The sequence below is a fragment of the Brachyhypopomus gauderio genome, chromosome 14, assembly GCF_052324685.1.
Source record: "Brachyhypopomus gauderio isolate BG-103 chromosome 14, BGAUD_0.2, whole genome shotgun sequence".
NCBI classification, from domain to species: domain Eukaryota; kingdom Metazoa; phylum Chordata; class Actinopteri; order Gymnotiformes; family Hypopomidae; genus Brachyhypopomus; species Brachyhypopomus gauderio.
Genome location: NC_135224.1, coordinates 16,219,875 through 16,238,352, shown reverse-complemented (window position 1 = coordinate 16,238,352; position 18,478 = coordinate 16,219,875). Strand labels below are relative to the sequence as shown.

Here is an 18,478-nt window from a genome sequence, read left to right as displayed (position 1 = left end):
AAAATTTAGTGCTGTCGTTAACGGTCTACCACTGTAGATTCACGTACCCTCCTATAATCTTAATTCGACGTTATCGCTAAACAGTATTCTGAACTAGTAATATAGAGCTGTCTAGCTGGATGTCGGCTAGTATTTCACTCAACATAATTTTTAAACAAAAGTTATGAACCATCTTCATTTCAACAAATGGCGATTCGGAGCTCGTCGGGATGATTTTAAGCGAGTGGCAGATACGCAGAGTCACCCAAGAGTCTTTAGATGTCTGTCAGCAGAGGCAGGCGGCGTTTCTGGACAACGGAGACCACAGTCACGCAGCACTGGTCACACTAAGTGCCACGATTATGTGGCAGCTGCCACAAGGTGCCATTTCTGGGTGGCACAGTGGTCACTTTCGTGCTGCTTACATGCTACTTACACGCCAAACAGGGACCGCACTCTTACAGGAAATTTAGCAGAAAGACGCGCCTCTTAATGACCTCTGATATGTTTTGTGATTGGCCAGATGCAGTTCGATTAGCTCTGAGTTTGTTTGCTCATCCTACGTATCCCGGATGAACCGCATTTCAACCTGAACCTGAATTTCAACCCGAACCTGAATTTCGACCTGAACCTGAATTACAACCCGAACCTGAATTTCGACCCGAACCTGAATTACGACCCGAACCTGAATTTTGACCCGAACCTGAATTGCGACCCGAACCTGAATTTCGACCTGAACCTGAATTACAACCCGAACCTGAATTTCGACCCGAACCTGAATTACGACCCGAACCTGAATTTTGACCCGAACCTGAATTGCGACCCGAACCTGAATTTCGACCTGAACCTGAATTTTAACTCGAATTTTTGCATACCTGCGAGGATTTTACAGACTGTTTTTTCAAGTAATAATGATTTCAGGTTCAGGTTCTGGTGACACTATAATAGCTCCATACAAACTACCAGCCATCAGATCAGCCAAAAATGTCTGATTAGAAACTTCTGTCCCTTCCATACAATGCAAAGAGAACATGGTGGTTCATATATATTTTAAGTCATATTCAAGTTTAGACCTAAAATATGGCGCATGGAGTTTAGTAGGTCTAGGCTTGAATGCCACTTACAATATATTAGGAATGAAATGCCACACTCCACTTCGCGCTTACTATAACTCTTAGGATGACAGTGTGGATATGTGCTCTCATGCGTACGTTCGTATATATTCCGCAGTTTTCGGTATAAAGAAAGCCTGTCGATGCTGAGTATTTTCTGCCACCATGTGGACAGACAGAGTAACTGCAGCAGATTTCTTATTCTGCCATCTAGTGGTACAAACCTCTTCTACTTCATGAGAGACTAAGAACCGTCAAACATAAAAAATAAACCTTTACTGAAATTCATAAAAATAAATAAATAAACGAAATAAAATGCCAGCTGCCATTGGTTTTCCAGATAAATTTGGGGTTTTCCTTTTTTAATATACAGTACTTTACATTGATCCTGCTAAAGAGACTCAGGGTAATGGCATACATGTCTATTGATACTAAAATCTTAAAAGCAAATCTACCAAATCTATTGCTTCTGCATCTATACAACAGCATGTATCAATTAGTTAAGTAGTAAAGACAGAAATATGCAACATTAAACAGACATAAATGCACAAACTAAAAACAGCATGAAGTAATTGTAACACAATAGTAATTATCTTAATAAGAAATAAGAAAAATAATTGGCAGATTTGTAACCAATGGGAGAGGAGTTGATTTATATGACATGTGGGAGTGGACACCTCTGTCTCAGACCCATGCAGGAGTGGACACCTGTGTCCCAGACCCATGCAGGAGTGGACACCTGTGTCCCAGACCCATGTAGGAGTGGACACCTGTGTCCCAGACCCATGTAGGAGTGGACATCTGTGTCCCAGACCCATGTAGGAGATACTAGCTGGCACTAATCTACAAAAACCTGAAATGTTTTTAAAGCCATCTGTAGTTTAATCAGTCTCTTTCTTTGCACAACAGTTCCAACTGCCGACTGAGAGATATGATGAGAGATAAGGCACAAAACTATTCACATTCTCTCACCATAAGTGCTAATTAATAATCAGCAGTTATGCTGCCTAATCAAGATGGTTCTTCAGCACCTCTGAAATCTTATTTTATTAAATCTATCACATTAACATGTGAAGCAGTGCTGGCCATAATGAATGTGGGAGTCATGCATTCAGCTGATTACTGAGACATGCAGCACCATGTGAGCAAATTAATTTAACAGGTACGATGATAAATCGCTGATTTAGAGAAGAGGACAGTGCTGTCCACAAAATAGGAAAAGCATGTCCAGGAGATCAGATTCTGTGGAACACCTCATGATTTCTGTGTGTGAACTCTGTCCCTTAACTGGCTGGGTGACTACAGGACCTGCAGCTCCCCCCGTTGGGTGCACCTTATTATCTGCTTTCTTGACAACCGGTGGCCTGAAGGCAGGCAGAAAGTTGGTCCAGGTCTCCCAGGACCTAGATGTTCGTGTCAGAGGGGTGACTTTAACCTCTGCCTTATCAGAAGTGCCGAGTTTCTTTTCTTCCAGCTCCAGCTCAGAGTCACTTGCATTTGGAAGGTTGAAATAGGTGAACTTTGGTCCTGATGGCCCAGACAGTTCTTCAAGCTCAGTGGAAGGGAGGGACCTATGAGGAGAAGCTGGGTGAAATAATGAATATGGAACATCTTCCTTAACAACAATCTGACCAGGCTTAACTGATATGGTGATCTTAGTCTCCTTCTTGGGAATTTCTTGGAGCTCTGGGGATATTTCATGAATTGACTGGTTTTCACAAGGCAACGGATGACCTTTATCAGTAAGAATGGCATCTCCTGGTTCAAACTTGGAATATGAACTCACACATTGAGTTGAATCGTTGAAGGCATCAAAGGAGCTTGTGGCATTGAAGTATGATAAATCAGTCACTCCCTGTGGGGAAGCTTCATGGAAGGAGATCAAATTATTTACATCGGTCCTTCCAGGAACTCTATGCTTCCCCTTGGAATCAGATACTGACCTCTTAACATCTGTCGTACCATCTGAATGACTTCTTCCATAGAGACGCTCAATGGTTTTTCTGACAAAGCCTTTGGCAATGGACCGGCTAGTATCATCTTTTCCACTGTATGTCTCAGGTGATGTCTGGGAGTGGTTCCCCCCACTGTCAGAGGTTTGAGGTTGACAGTCAGACAGATCAGAATTTGAACTGGGTGAATGTCTTTTTGCATTCTGTTTTCTAGTGTTGCTCTTAGCAAGAAACATCTCTCTGATTGACTTTACTCTGTTAACTTGAGTGCTTCTGTCTGGCTCTTGTGCCATAGAGCTGCTTGGAGAATCATAGCTGAACGCTAATGAAGAGGAAAGGAGTTCTGATGTCATATCCATGCATGACTGCTTAGCTGTTCTGGTCATATTTAGTGATTCTTTTGGTGAGACCCGATGGACATGCTTTTCATTGTCCTTTTTGCCTTGTGTTTGGACCTTAGAAGAAGCACTTTTAATCCCCTGTTTTCTATCAGTTTCACTGGAGATATCAGAAACATTAGTTAAGATATCAGTCTCTGAAACTTCTTGTAGCTTACTATGTACCAAAAATACAGGTGTATTGCTCACTCTTTGTGAGGATGACTCCAGATTAATGATTAGATCCACTACTGAATCTGAACTTTTCTTTTTTCCAGTACAATGTAGTGTGTTTTCTTCACATCCTTCTGCAGTTCTGTCTGGGTCGTAATCCAATGGCTCCACAAAATGTTCTTGATCGATTGTAAAGCATTCTGATGCATTCAAGACCACCCGCTCCTCCTCAGAATAAACAATTTTCTCCTCATAGATTACCTGTTGCTGCTCTGCCTCAAGTTGATTCTTGTCCTCTTTCATCTGTGATTCTACATGAATACCACAGAGGGTAGTTGGCATTCTACACTGTACACTGTGCTCCACACAATATGTGCCACTGTGTAATTGACACTGTGCTTCTCTGATGGGATTTTCTTTTTGCAATTTATATAAAGGTTGTTTCATGGTATCTTTCTGGGATCTTACTGCATTCATTTGAAGATGTTCTTCGTCATAGACTTGATCTTCAGAAAAGCTTGTGCTCATAACATCTTCAACAAACCTGTTTCCTAAGCTGCGTTCCCCTAAACTGAATTTCCCCTCCTGAGAAGTGCTCAGTTTATCATCACTGCTACTAGGTGACTCACAGTCCTTATCAGCAATCCAGTCTTCATCATTTTCTCTTGCATTCCTCTCTTTTTCCTCATCCTCATTTTTATCAGTGTAATCTAGTGTATTAGGATATTCAGTATTCTTCTCCAGAACATATTGTTCCTTGTCTAGTCTTTGTTCTCCCTTGTGATTTGCATCCACTTGTTCCCTTTCCTCTCTTCTTACTGGCTTGGCAGTTCTCCCCTCTGTTTTTTCTTCCAACATGTACTCATGAGAAGGCATTTCCTCGCAGATGTCAGAGGCAAGTTCATGGTCATCCTGCTCTGTTCTCTCTATGTAACAGATGTTTCTATCCTTTTCAGTTAACACTTTGATTTCTTGTTCAGTGCAAGCCACAAATTGTGCCATAGACAGCACTGAACTTCCACTCTCTTTGAGGTGTGTTTTTATAGCTTTTTTAATTACCGATTTAACATATGCGTTTACCTCCTCTTCAAATACAGAGTGCGGGAACCTGATTGTTTCTTCGTCTAAGAGTTGTGCTAGGAACCTATTCAGCTTCGCCTCTGATAAAGACTCATGTACCTCTTCTGATCCTTCGGCCTGATTACCTCTGTTGCTCTCCTCTTGAGTGCAGAAATCTGCTAGCTCCTCTCTGACCCTGTCAGGAACACCTAGTTCTTCCATGAGCCCGTGAATGACCTGCTCCTCAAACCCCAGCCCACTGTGAGAGCAACTCTTAGAGGAGTCTGTCATAGTACTGTGACTCTGCGACCTGTTGTTCAGCTCCTGAAACCCTCTCCAACTCTCTAGCAGTTGAACAGATACTAAATTCTGCAAAGCATTCAGACTGACTGTTAACTGCTCTGCGTCTTCTATGGCTGCTATCTCCTTAAGCGACTGAAGCAAAAACAGAGCCTCAGAACAGCTCCGGTTGCCCTCTGCTTGGCGCTGTGGATTTAAGTTGGACAGACCGTCTTTCAGGGCCATAACTGAGAGGAAGGCCATGAGCAGTCGTGACGAAGAGCCAAATGTAGTGGCCATGTGTGAGGAGAAATCTGGCAGGCTGTTGGACTTCTCCAAACCACACCGCCGTTTCTGCCGCGTCGTTTCACAGAGCGTCCAAATGGAACGGTAGAGCTCCTCAAGAACGTGCCTCATATCTCCACTTACTGCCATGTTGACTGTTTGTGGTTTTTCTATAATTTCTGCATCTGATAATGTCTTTAATGACGGATGTTTATCTCCTTCACGTCTGCCTGCATACCCCTGTGGGCTAACAGTTGGTTTATTTCCGTTTGACTTTGCTGAATCACTACTTACTTGTGATTTGTCCAATAGTGTGCTTTTGGGTTCAGGTTTCTTGCTCAGACCAGAATGTAGGGTATCTGACTTCTTGTCAGAAGTTTTATTTCTGTGAAATAATTTTTTTCCCTCAGGTTGACAACTGAATAGCGATGCCTTCAACAAAGTATTGTTTTGTGGTATTAAATCTAAGAAGGTTTGGCTGAGAGGAGTATTTTCTGAAGAGGAATCTCTAAGGAAAGGTGACAAATTAACATGGCCATTACCTGGTGATGTTTTGTTCAATGATTTATCAATTTCCTGATGTTTTGATAATTCTGATAGCTTTAATGATTCACTTGAAGCTGAGTTATTTTTTGAGGTATCATTACTATTAAAGGGTACCTTCTTTAAACAAACATTTTCTGGCAGTACTGTTTGGATGCTATTTTTCTCTGAGGTATTATCGCTCAATAATAAATTCTGTTCAGAAGACTTGTTTTTACTTAACTGATTTTCAGACGATAAAGTATAATCTAGTGAAACACAACATGCTAAATTGTCCTTTGCTGCTTTTCTAGCACCCACAGCATCTGCGGTCATAACTGATAGCTTTGGAGAGCACTGTGTTTCGGTAGGGGCCACTTGCGCCTGTTCAGAATGTGAGTTAGGTTCATTTTTCTGCAACCAGAGTTCTACATATTCTCTGAAAATTGAGGATGAGGAATGCAAAGGAGGAAGGCAGATACTTTCTCTAAGCTCCTGTGACTCTCGATAAAAATCCTGCTCCTCATGAAGCAGGGTTTTTTTTGATGAGGTTGAATCTTTGTTTGGTTTCCTGCTGGACAGGTGCCCTTTGGCAGGCATCTTCTCATTGGTAAATAGCTTTCCCTCACCTGATAATTGATTTGGACTTTGTGATTTTAACTGAGTAGTGTTAGGAAACACAGCAGGAATTTTCACATGACTGTGAGTAGAGAAGTTTCTCCTTTTTAACAGCTTTTTTGCAGCTTTTGCTCTATAATGCGTAGTTGCTTGTCTAAAAATAACAGCTCTTATTTTCTTTATTTCTTTTAGAATATCAGTTTCATTATCCTTTCGTTTTCGCTCAGAACCCTGAAAAATATGATTCTTTTTCACAATTAGTCTTACTGCCTTTCTCCTCTTGCTAGTATCACCTGTTGATATATTTCTAGAGGCGGAATGATTAATAAAGTCTGTCATAGGAGAACACATTCTGGACTCAGTGCTTATGATTTCATGAGGGATGTTTTTGTTACATGGTGTGTGGAGGTGTTCCTGTCTGTTGAGTGTCTTATAAGTGGTGCTGGCCTGAGGCTCAGACACCAAGTTCTCACTGCAAAAGGCAACTGTTCCGTTAAACTTTTCAGGAAATACTGTATCACAGGTTTCTGTATATTCCATGCGTGAACCACAGATGTCCATGCCCTGGACGCATAACTGCTTATTTGCAAAGATATTTTCCTGGCAGACCTGCTGCCCATAGACATGAATCATGGTCTCATGGTCGCTACCATCTTGTAGGATCTCTACCGGTTTGTAGAAACTGGACCGTCGCTGGGAGGTGAATGTGTTCGGGTCAGTGGTAAGGGCACTGCGGGGTTTGGGTACTGGGCGAATGCTGCCTTGACTCTTTTCACCATTCCTCGCCTCTTTCCTGTAGTCATATGATCCAAAAGCATTTTCCTCACTCTCTGCTTCAGTATGGTTCCTTGCTGTGTCAACGGATAATTGCTTCTGTTGACGTTCGCACCACCCAAAGGCAGAAGAAAGAGGATGAAGTGTTTCTTTTACACCCATGTTGTCCTTCTCTACAGCGTCCTCCATTAGTCCTTGCCTTATACTGCTGTCCTTATTAGAGACATCACTCTGGTCATCAGGACAGCTTTGAATTACATCTGAGGTCACAACATGAACATCAGCAGGAATTCTGTCCGTCAAAGATCTGCCCAGATCAGATTCAGAGATGCAGTTCATTTGACTGGCAATGCTGGAGCGACTCAGTGTGGTTGTCCACTGGACTGTCTCCTCCTCTTTAATAGTCAGGCGTACCTTCATCTCTACAGTCATGGTCCCATCCTGGTTTACCCGAAAGGACTTTTCAATGTCTTCGTCATTGGGCACCTGGATGTTTTCCTCACCATCGCAATCCAGACATGCGGGTGTGTTCATCTTTTCCACATATTCAATGAGCGGGCCAGTCTCCCTTTCCACAGAACCAGGAAGGTAACTTGTACAATCACAAGCGCTACCTTCAAAAGGTTTTTGTATTTGACTTATACTGTAGTGCTCTGAAGATGGTGAGAAAGCAGAATTGGTACTGCTGATCATGCAGTTTTTTTTACCTTTAAAAGTAAATTGTCAATAAGTGGATAAGCACAGACATAGATGCAGCATAGACATGAATAAAGGGGATGATAAAGGGATTTTACCAGAATCAAACAGAAGTAGACGTGAAGTCCATCAAGTAAAATTGCCAGGCCAGAACAGCAGCAGTATTGACAGGAAGAGAAAGAGAAAGGGAGGAGATGATCGGTGAGAGCAGCGATGAGAGCTAGTTATGTTCTAATATGTAGGTCATGGTAGGTATTACTGGAGATACCAGTGTCTCAGCGATTCATGTCAGATAATCTCAGTCATAGCCAGTTACACATATTCAAGCCAGTAGGCACAAATACAACTGAGCATTAAAAGCAAAAACATTACAAAACCGCTCTTTGCTTGCACAAAAAGTGTTTCAGTAGTTTCAATTAAATACCATGTGAGGAAAACCTATAAAAACACACCAATTCAGCTTACATTGATGCAAGCTGCTAAAAATATTAATAGTTGAATGTAGAATTTCAACAGCAAACCAAGTCAAGTCAAGATAGCTTTATTGGCATGACTGAATGTTTACATTGAAGTGGACAGATTGGACTTACGCAACATAGGATGCTGCTGTCCTGTTGGTAGCCAAGTTGGAGCGGAGGGTTTCTGGACATCGTAGTCTCCTTTTCTGAAAGGTTCACGGCCAGCAGCTACCACAATCCCCGAACACAAGACCAGAGCAGAAAGACCATCCAACTGCAATGCAGCAAAACACATTTACTTCATCACACACTCAGCTGTGAGCAGCTCATCAAACAACTCTTTATGGAGTCGTTTGAGTACTGATGTAGTAAGTAATATCTCTTTTTCAGACTAGTGAAGAAATTATTATACATTATATAATGTATAATACATTATAAAAATTATATACCAAGCCGCAATTAGTCCAAATTATCTCGAAAAGAATTTAGTAATTATTTAGTCATTCACATTTGTTGAACCTGCAATTATTTCATTCTACAAAGTAAATATCTCCATATTAAAAGGTGGCTTTTAAGATGGAGATATTTACTTTGTAGAATGAAATAATTGCAGGTGAGGGTAAGGGGTAAGATGGAAAATTGCAAAATAATAAGTAAATTAAAATTGTTCAAATAATAGTTAATTTTAGTAGCATACTTGCATATTTGATATATCTTTGAGTTGCGGATAGGTTGTTTTCAACTGTGATTGATTTTTAGTTGCTATAAAATAATCTTCAGTAGTTGAAGGTTTCTATTACAGTTTATTTCTTATCTCCCTGTCCCATGATGCTGTACTGTATAATAGGATAAAATGGTAAAGAGGCTTAATGTTACAGGAGGTGAGTCCTTCTCAAACCTCAGTGTTAGTTATGCTCATGGCAACTGTGGACAAGCCATTGTTGTATTCAAATGAACAACTGTGCTCACTGCAACCAAAATGGTTACACAGCCAAAACTTTTTTAATTTAGCAGCAGACTTTTCTTATAGAATCATAAAGTTCTACAAAAGTTGGTTCACACCTCTCCAACAGTTAACAATGCAGAGACATCTTTTCAAGTGTTACCTTAATAAGTGTCACAAACAGCTGCCATATTATTATGTAGTTGATGCTAGTGTAAAACCTTAACCAATGTTGATCCTGCACCGCAGAAAGAAAATTTACAGGTTCTATCCAATTAATTGAATTCAGTCTATGTATATAAACACCCTTAAAAAAATGCTAGCAGTGCTAACAACAACAGCATGTGTAACGTTCTGCACGGGGCAGAACAGGGAGGCGGACACAAACGCTGAGGAGAGCGAGATTTATTAAGGGAAATTCCATAGGCAGAGTCGAAGTGACAGGCATGGGTCATAACGGGTAGGCAGTCAGGACACGAAATATGGACAGACATAGCGAACACAACAAGGAAGACTCACGGAACAGCAGCACTAGGGCGAACAGGCAAAACACAGAGAAAAACAAAAAGACCGACAACTAGACCTGGGAGACACAGGGACTAATATACACAGGACTAAACTAGGAACAGGTGATGACAATGACACAGGGGCGTGGTAACAAACAAGGAATCCATCAAAACCAACGAGCAGGGCGGGACAAACAGGCAGGGAACACGGACATGAGGGAACCCAGAGTGACAGCTACGAGAGGGGGCGTTGCCCTACGTGACAGCATGTAACTCCAGTGGTAAATTAGAGTGAAACTGAGGAGCAATACTGGGAACTGAGCAGTAGTAGTAACTGAAGTGGTGTAGTGTAACTATAGAGCAGTAGTAGTAACTGAAGTGGTGTAGTGTAACTATAGAGCCATACTAGTAACTGAAGTGGTGTAGTGTAACTATAGAGCAGTAGTAGTAACTGAAGTGGTGTAGTGTAAATATGGCGCAGTAGTAGTAACTGAAGTGGTGTAGTGTAACTATAGAGCCGTACTACTAACTGAAGTGGTGTAGTGTAACTATAGAGCAGTAGTAGTAACTGAAGTGGTGCATTGTATCTATGGATCAGTAGTAGTAACTGAAGTGGTGTAGTGTAACTATAGAGCAGTAGTAGTAACTGATGTGGTGTAGTGTAACTATGGAGCAGTACAGGGGCGATTTTAGGATCTGGTCTTTAGGGGTGCCCAGCCCCCAGTACTCACAGAGGCACAATACCAAAGTATTGCGCAGGTGCAGAGCAAGGTTTTTGCATAATATAATATTTTTAAAATGTGTTAAGCCAGGGGGTGCTGAGCAACTTCACGGTGGTGCTCTAGCACCACTAAAAATACCCTAGCCTCGTCCCTGGAGCAGTAGTAGTAACTAAAGTGGTGTAGTGTAACTATAGAGCAGTAGTAGTAACTGAAGTGGTGTAGTGTAACTATAGAGCCGTACCAGTAACTGAAGTGGTGTAGTGTAACTATTGAGCAGTAGTAGTAACTGAAGTGGTGTATTGTATCTATGGATCAGTAGTAGTAACTGAAGTGGTGTAGTGTAACTATAGAGCAGTAGTAGTAACTGATGTGGTGTAGTGTAACTATGGAGCAGTAGTAGTAACTGAAGTGGTGTAGTGTAACTATAGAGCCGTACTAGTAACTGAAGTGGTGTAGTGTAACTATAGAGCCATACCAGTAACTGAAGTGGTGTAGTGTAACTATTGAGCAGTAGTAGTAACTGAAGTGGTGTAGTGTAACTATAGAGCCGTACCAGTAACTGAAGTGGTGTAGTGTAACTATGGAGCAGTAGTAGTAACTGAAGTGGTGTAGTGTAACTATAGAGCAGTAGTAGTAACTGATGTGGTGTAGTGTAACTATGGAGCAGTAGTAGTAACTGAAGTGGTGTAGTGTAACTATAGAGCCGTACTAGTAACTGAAGTGGTGTAGTGTAACTATAGAGCCATACCAGTAACTGAAGTGGTGTAGTGTAACTATTGAGCAGTAGTAGTAACTGAAGTGGTGTAGTGTAACTATAGAGCCGTACCAGTAACTGAAGTGGTGTAGTGTAACTATGGAGCAGTAGTAGTAACTGAAGTGGTGTAGTGTAACTATAGAGCAGTAGTAGTAACTGAAGTGGTGTAGTGTAACTATAGAGCCGTACCAGTAACTGAAGTGGTGTAGTGTAACTATTGAGCAGTAGTAGTAACTGAAGTGGTGTATTGTATCTATGGATCAGTAGTAGTAACTGAAGTGGTGTAGTGTAACTATAGAGCAGTAGTAGTAACTGATGTGGTGTAGTGTAACTATGGAGCAGTAGTAGTAACTGAAGTGGTGTAGTGTAACTATAGAGCAGTATAGTATCTGATGTGGTGTAGTGTAACTATGGAGCAAGCAGTAGTAGTAACCGAAGTGGTGTAGTGTAACTATAGAGCAGTACTAGTAACTGAAGTCGTGTAGTGTAACTATAGAGCAGTAGTAGTAACTGAAGTCGTGTAGTGTAACTATAGAGCAGTGCTAGAGAGTTAGAATGAGGTATTATGAGCTAGTATACATTCAAAACACTAGGAGTCTTCACCATCTTCTGGCAACTGTGGACCATGTAAGGTGGCAAACCAATTTTGATCCAACGAATCAAAAAGAGAGGTCATTGGACTCCTTATAGTTACAGGTGTAAGTAAATGTGTATACCTCACAATATTTGTAATCATGTGATCACAATGATGCAACTTCAGAGCAAGAGCCACTGTCTGACACTAGAAACAAAAGGCAAACAAAGTCTGAAAGAGCACTAGACATCTCACCCTGCTTCCATCAGGAGTGTGCAGCTTCAGCACAGGGAAGCGCATGGCCTCAGATATGTGATCTAGCAGCACCTCAAAGGAGTGGGTGGTCCTCTTCTGCAGTAACAGCGTACGCCTGACTTCAGGTTTTCCATTGCGGAACACCACCAGGCGCCTGGGCGTGTGCAGCAGGGTGGCACGACGGCTTCGCTTGGCCCCTCGTGTGCCGTGGTGGACTGGCCTCCGGCTATGAGGTTGACCCTGACCCCGGCCCTGAGGTTGACCCCGGCCCTGTCGGGCAGGGGGCCTGCCGGTAAGCGGTTGGGCGTGGTACCACGGAGGTGGCTTGTGGCGTGCCCGCTCCAGGTCGATGGGCTTGACGGTGCGCTTATCGGAGCAGATGTAGGACTGGCCGTGGCGCAGCTGGTCGAGAGTTCGGATGGCTGTACGGCCGCGTGGCGTGGTGATAGTGCGAACCCCAAAGGGCAGCGGGACACGCTTCGACAGGCTGTCCAGCAGCGCCTCGAAGGTCTTGAACGTGCGGCTGTTAATAACCACCGGTAAGCCATTGAACTGGGCGTCGCCACTTTTATAGAAGCACACATGCTTTGAGGTGATTGGCTCAGTCATGTATGGTTGACGCGATGTCATGTGTGTGCGGTCACTGGCCCAGGATTGGACAGGGGGCGGTGCCTTCCATACTTTTGGTGCCTCGTTCATAACCTTACTGTGACAGCAGCCAATAAGAGAAGAGAGGGGTGTGAAAGAAAAGGTGAGGAGAGAGAAACTGATTGACTGAACAGCAGCAGTGGGTGAAATTCACAAAAATGTAATTTTGTATATTATTATTATTTTGTATATTACATTAACTAATATTTGATTTTGGTGCACTAACACCGGCAATAAGAATACATGAAAAGAAAAAATAGATTCTAGAAAGTGAGTATTACGAATTATAATTATAGAAATGTTCTTTTTATTTTCCTCATGTAACCCATCCCTGAACAAAATGTCTTTCAGCAGTCACACTTACAATCTGTATACAATCTGTTATAGCATTAAAAAAACCCTTAATAAAGTTTAGAAAATAAAAGCGGATCCATCCTCCTCACAGTCCTTTTGTTATTCAAGCACACTGCTCACACGCATGTTCTTTGCAGCTTTAAAGACCTTTCCCTCATGGAGGAGGGGCAGGGCAATACCATATGTATTAATACTTCAAACCAGTGCTCAAGACGGGATAAGAAGCTGACACACATTCAGTATCAACGCACTCAAAAAGTATTTTCACACTTACCAGATTTCCCATGTTGCTGGTGAGAGGAGAAGATCTGTGTGCTGGCACTCTCGTGTTTTATGTGGAACTCTGTGATGGAGGCCGACAGTTATTTTGGGTCATGGATTATGTGTTAATTCGCTTAATCTATGCGCTGTGCTAATCCCATCTGCACTGAGAGAGCTCTTATACACGTGTGCGTGTGGGCGTGCGTTTATGTTTTCTGTGCATAGGTGTGGACAAGTGATGAAAGCTCACAAGAGGCAAGAACTATTGTGCATGTCTGAGTAACTTTATAGATCATACATATAAACAGACATCAACAGAAATAAAAATAAGATGTGTACAATTATCTACAATATGTACTCAATAAATACATAAGTGTCTGATCAATAACACTTCTCTGCAGATAACTTCAGGATTAGGTCCTGTCACAGTGGCCCTGCTGTCATGAATCCAACACACCCACTCAACACACACACTCAACACACACACTCAACACACACACTCCCAATGCTCCACCCAGATCCACCACATCCCCTGACCTACATCGGCACACACGATCACACGCACCACAGTTCTAACTCGCACCACCTGTTCATTGTTTTCCTCTCACTGATAATGGCATGCTTATACAGCATACTCAGAGTTTCCTCTTTGTGAAGTATTGCCTACCATGTTGCTTACTGAGTGTTTCTCCTGCCTTGTCTACCAGCGTGCTGACCCACGCTTCCCCTTTAGACTACACCGCTAGACTGAATCCTGGTCTTGTCTCGGAATCTGCTCGCCTTGTTTGACCTCGGAAAGGACTGACTACGGCAAATGGCCAATATAAACCTATGCACGTTTCCGCTAGCTATAAGAAATAAAACCTCACAACTGAGTCTTTTTGTGTCTGAAGTTACAATTCGTGCCACACCAACTCTGTTTGTGTTTTAGGCCTTGGCCTAATCTCAGTGTGCATGGATAAGAAGGATAAGGACAGACTATGTGTGTGTGTGTGTGTGTGTGTGTGTGTGTGTGTGTGTGTGTGTGTGTGTGTGTGTGTGTGTGTGTGTGTGTGTGTGTGTGTGTGTGTGTGCGTGTGTGTGTGTGTGCATGTGTGTCTCTATTATATGAGAAAAAGAGGAATGAGTGAGAGTGACAGATGACCACAGTGTGACCTCCACATCACCTACTCTGGTTAGTTTCTTAATGCTTAATTGTTGGTGAAAATGCTCAGACAATCATGTCTTTGTGAAATCCAGTTGTCAGTATGCATGGCAACCAAGCCAATACACAAAACTACTGTGTGTGTGTGTGTGTGTGTGTGTGTGTGAGTGTGTGTATATGTGTGTGTGTGTGTGTGTGTGTGTGTGTGTGTGTGTGTGTGTGTGTGTGTGTGTGTGTGTGTGTGTGTGTGTGTGTGTGTGTGTGTGTGTGTGTGTGTGAGTGAGTGTGTGAGTGAGAGAGAGACAGAGAGTGTGAAGAAATATGATCTCCTTCCAACAATCATAAAAAAAACAAACAAAGAAGAAATAAGGGCCTATTTCTAGAGATACAGTATTAATTTAGAAACTGCATAGACACTTATTATGCACTACATATTGCACGCAAAAACACACATACTCTGAGATTAACCTCACCTGAGGCTGGAATAAAGTGGAGAAAGATCAAAGAACTACAATAACCCAGGGGAGCGACGACCAGTTGGAATGTGCACACGCTCCCTTAGTATATATACATAGGGAAGGAATGTTGGACCTGGAGGAATTGAAGAACTTTGGAATGCCAGTGTGGTCTCCTACTGAGTCTGTCCCATTCCCAAAATGAAATGGAGAGTAGGAATGTCAAACATCCAGCAGAGTAAGCTTCTTTCCCACTACTGATAAGAGGCCGCGTGTTCGTGTGTGTGTTTGTGTGTTGTGGGTGCGAGATACAGAGTGTGTCTGAAAACCTTTCATTGTACCTATTCACTGCTTAATTGATGTGAAATTTCGTCTGTGCAGTAAACACACAGGCTCACACACACGACAAAACCTGATGTCCCATCCCGGATGGTCCCAGGCTGTGCAGTAGTGACATATCTGAACTGAATGTCTGGCTCTATATTTAACCCTTCACTGCAGCACAGGCGCCGGCTCCAGATCCCTGGACACTTACTGGGAAACTGTCTGGGAACACATTCAGGATGAACACACACACACACACACACACACACACACACACACAAACACACCCATGCACACGCACACACACACACACACACACACACACACACACACACACACACACACACACACACACACACACACACACACAAACACACCCATGCACACGCACACACACACACACACACACACACACACACACACACACACACACACACACACAAACACACCCATGCACACGCGCACACACACACACACACACACACACACACACACACAAACACACCCATGCACACGCACACACACACACACACACAAACACACCCATGCACACGCACACACACACACACACACACACACACACACACAAACACACCCATGCACACGCACACACACACACACACACACACAAACTCACCCATGCACACGCCCACACACACACACACACACACACACACACACACCTACACACACACACACACACACACACACAGACACACAAACACACCCATGCACACGCACACACACACACACAAACGCACGCACACACACACACACACACAAACACACCCATGCACACGCACACACACACACACACAAACTCAACCATGCACACGCCCACACACACACACACACACCCATACACACACACACACACGCACGCACGCACGCACGCACACACACACACACACACACACACACACAAACAAGAAATCACATGTTCTCTTCCTTTCAGCCAACCTCCCTTTCTCTGCCATTCTATTTCCTTCTCACTGTTTCCCAAGCATGTCTAGTGACCTCCTGAGTTACCTCAGTAAATGGATGTGTTGGAAGTGAAGATGAAAGCCCAGCCTATGCTGGCATGATGGAGGGACGAGTCCAGGCTCCAGGGATCATTTTGCGGAGGAAGTGGAGATTCCAGGGCTGACTTCTGGTGAAGCACTTCCTGCTGCCCGGCTCCTCGTTGCTCCAGGTCCTGACCGCTCTTCCACTGGAATTCCCAACTGCACTGGCCTCAAGCCCCACATCACGCCAGTGAACGAAACTGCCCGGGTCATACCCATACACACACACACACACACACACACACACACACACACACACACACACACACACACACACTGGCATACAGTTAAAACTAAGACACTATGACACTAAGACATACATAGAAACATAGTTCGCAAGCATAAATGTTTTGACAGAATCAGACATACATACACCCACTTTTTGTCATAAGGAAACAGCTATCAGAGCAGATTACAGCAGAACAATAGTCTCACCTTAGCCTGTTCTCTATAAATCTAACCTACACACATACGTACATGTTTGTGCACGCACACACCCTCACCTCCCAGTCACACACTTACTTCACAAGTTTGTTTCATTATCTTATTTTTATCCCTCCATTAAGTGAAAACTCTGAAACGCTCAACCAAAATAACTTTCGAGTTAATAAGATTTTACAAGTAGCAAACAGCTTGAGATTTTTTATATTACTTCAGTCTATTAATCTAAAACGATTAACTGTACTTAATCCAGTTTTCCCTCTGGTCTCTTCAGTGAAACCACAGGAGGTAGTCATATTGCGTGTCTTCCATCATTTAACCAAGAATTAATTTAGCCAAGAATTGCGCTCAAATAAGTCTCGACAGCATGCGAGCGCCCTCTGGCGGGTAAACCACGTAGTTCACGTGCGCTAGACATACCTGTTCACTTTCAACACATGAAATTCTTGTATCCGACGACTTTTAGTGGCGTAAATAGAAAAGCATTCGATCCTGTAGCATGTCAAAAGGTTTCGTATTAATACAGAATTAAAAAATCACTGAAATGCCGTTTAGAGAAAGACGTGGTCTACAGCGAAGTTAGCATGCATCCGGGTAGTATACTCCGAACCGTCAGACTTCTATGCGTTCGTCTACGAGTATCCAGATTAGGGGCTTTCTATATAATACTTATCGTAGCCTAGCTGTGAACTGAGGTAAGTGTTGGTTAGTTTTGGTCGTTTTTTAAATCCATTATCTATCATTTACAAATATAAGCGAGTTCCTAAAGATCTATTAAAGATCACATAGGCCTACCTATGTCTTACATACGTTGCAATAAGGGGGAAATTAGATAAACAGAAGTCCAGGTGATTTAAAGTACTGATAGCTTTTACATTTAAAGAAGATAGCTTTGATTTTTATTTCAAAGTCCAAAATCAAGTTGGCTTGATCAAAATGCCTTATTGCAGTCTGGCTATTTCCCCTCTCTGGGGTGTTGTCTAATTCAAACACCCCATCCACAACCCAACCACAAAAAAACAAGAAAAAATCAACAAACAACTTGTGTTTTTGCTGGTGTGTCTGTTCCTATTCTGCTCAGGTGCTAATGTGGAACTTGAATGATAAACAGGAACATTGCTGTGACCCCCTCTCTGAAGCAAGCCTGGGAAAGACACACACACACAGACCACACTCATAAACAGACAGACAGACAGACACACACACACACAGACCACACTCATAAACAGACACACACACACACACACACACAGACTGACACACACACTCACAGAACATGCTCATAAACAGACAGACATGCACACACAAACACACACACACACACACACACACACACACACACCAAAGGCATATTCCAACAACGGTGTCTGACCTGTGTTATGGTGTGCCCTTTCTTCTTTATTTAGTTTTATTTTGATGTATTCTTATTTAGGAGGAAATCCTTCTGTCTTTCCCAGAGTAGTGGAAGCAATGTGAATTTGAGTGAACTTTGTTTCCTGACCAAGTGAGGATGTTCCCAGCTAATCTTTCACAGGGTGAGTTGACTAGACAGTCCCTTTACCAAGGAAATGTGAACAGGTGCTCTTGGAACCTTCCACAAACGCTCCAATATTAAACACAATGAACATTCATCTTTTTGTTCGTAAATACATCAATGGCTACATCCAAAACATAACCTATTTTTAATGCACACTAAAATTGCCATCTTGTTGATATATTATACACAAAACAAGAGAACAAAAAATCTT

At 42.6% G+C, this 18,478-nt stretch overlaps 1 protein-coding gene across 1 annotated transcript; it reads right to left on the bottom strand.

The window, feature by feature from the left end:
• Positions 1 to 1,375: 1,375 nt before the first annotated feature.
• On the bottom strand, positions 1,376 to 16,693 carry LOC143475709 (uncharacterized). Its single transcript, XM_076973625.1, has 5 exons — positions 16,255 to 16,693; positions 13,316 to 13,384; positions 12,040 to 12,745; positions 8,418 to 8,559; positions 1,376 to 7,838 (listed from the first exon to the last, which is right to left on the bottom strand). The coding sequence occupies exons 3-5, from the start codon at positions 12,736 to 12,738 to the stop codon at positions 2,275 to 2,277; spliced, it is 6,405 nt and encodes a 2,134-aa protein (XP_076829740.1). The 5' UTR covers positions 12,739 to 12,745; positions 13,316 to 13,384; positions 16,255 to 16,693; the 3' UTR covers positions 1,376 to 2,274.
• Between the last annotated feature and the right edge of the window lie 1,785 nt (positions 16,694 to 18,478).

Bases quoted from the DNA above. Each gene is read 5' to 3' on its own strand.
- LOC143475709 (XM_076973625.1), bottom strand. From the start codon at position 12,738: ATGAACGAGGCACCAAAAGTATGGAAGGCACCGCCCCCTGTCCAATCC. The intron at 8,560-12,039 runs GTGAGATGTCTA...GCTGCATTGCAG, and splicing joins ACACTCCTGATGGAAGCAGG to TTGGATGGTCTTTCTGCTCT. The intron at 7,839-8,417 runs GTAAGTCCAATC...TTACTTTTAAAG, and splicing joins ACAGCAGCATCCTATGTTGC to GTAAAAAAAACTGCATGATC.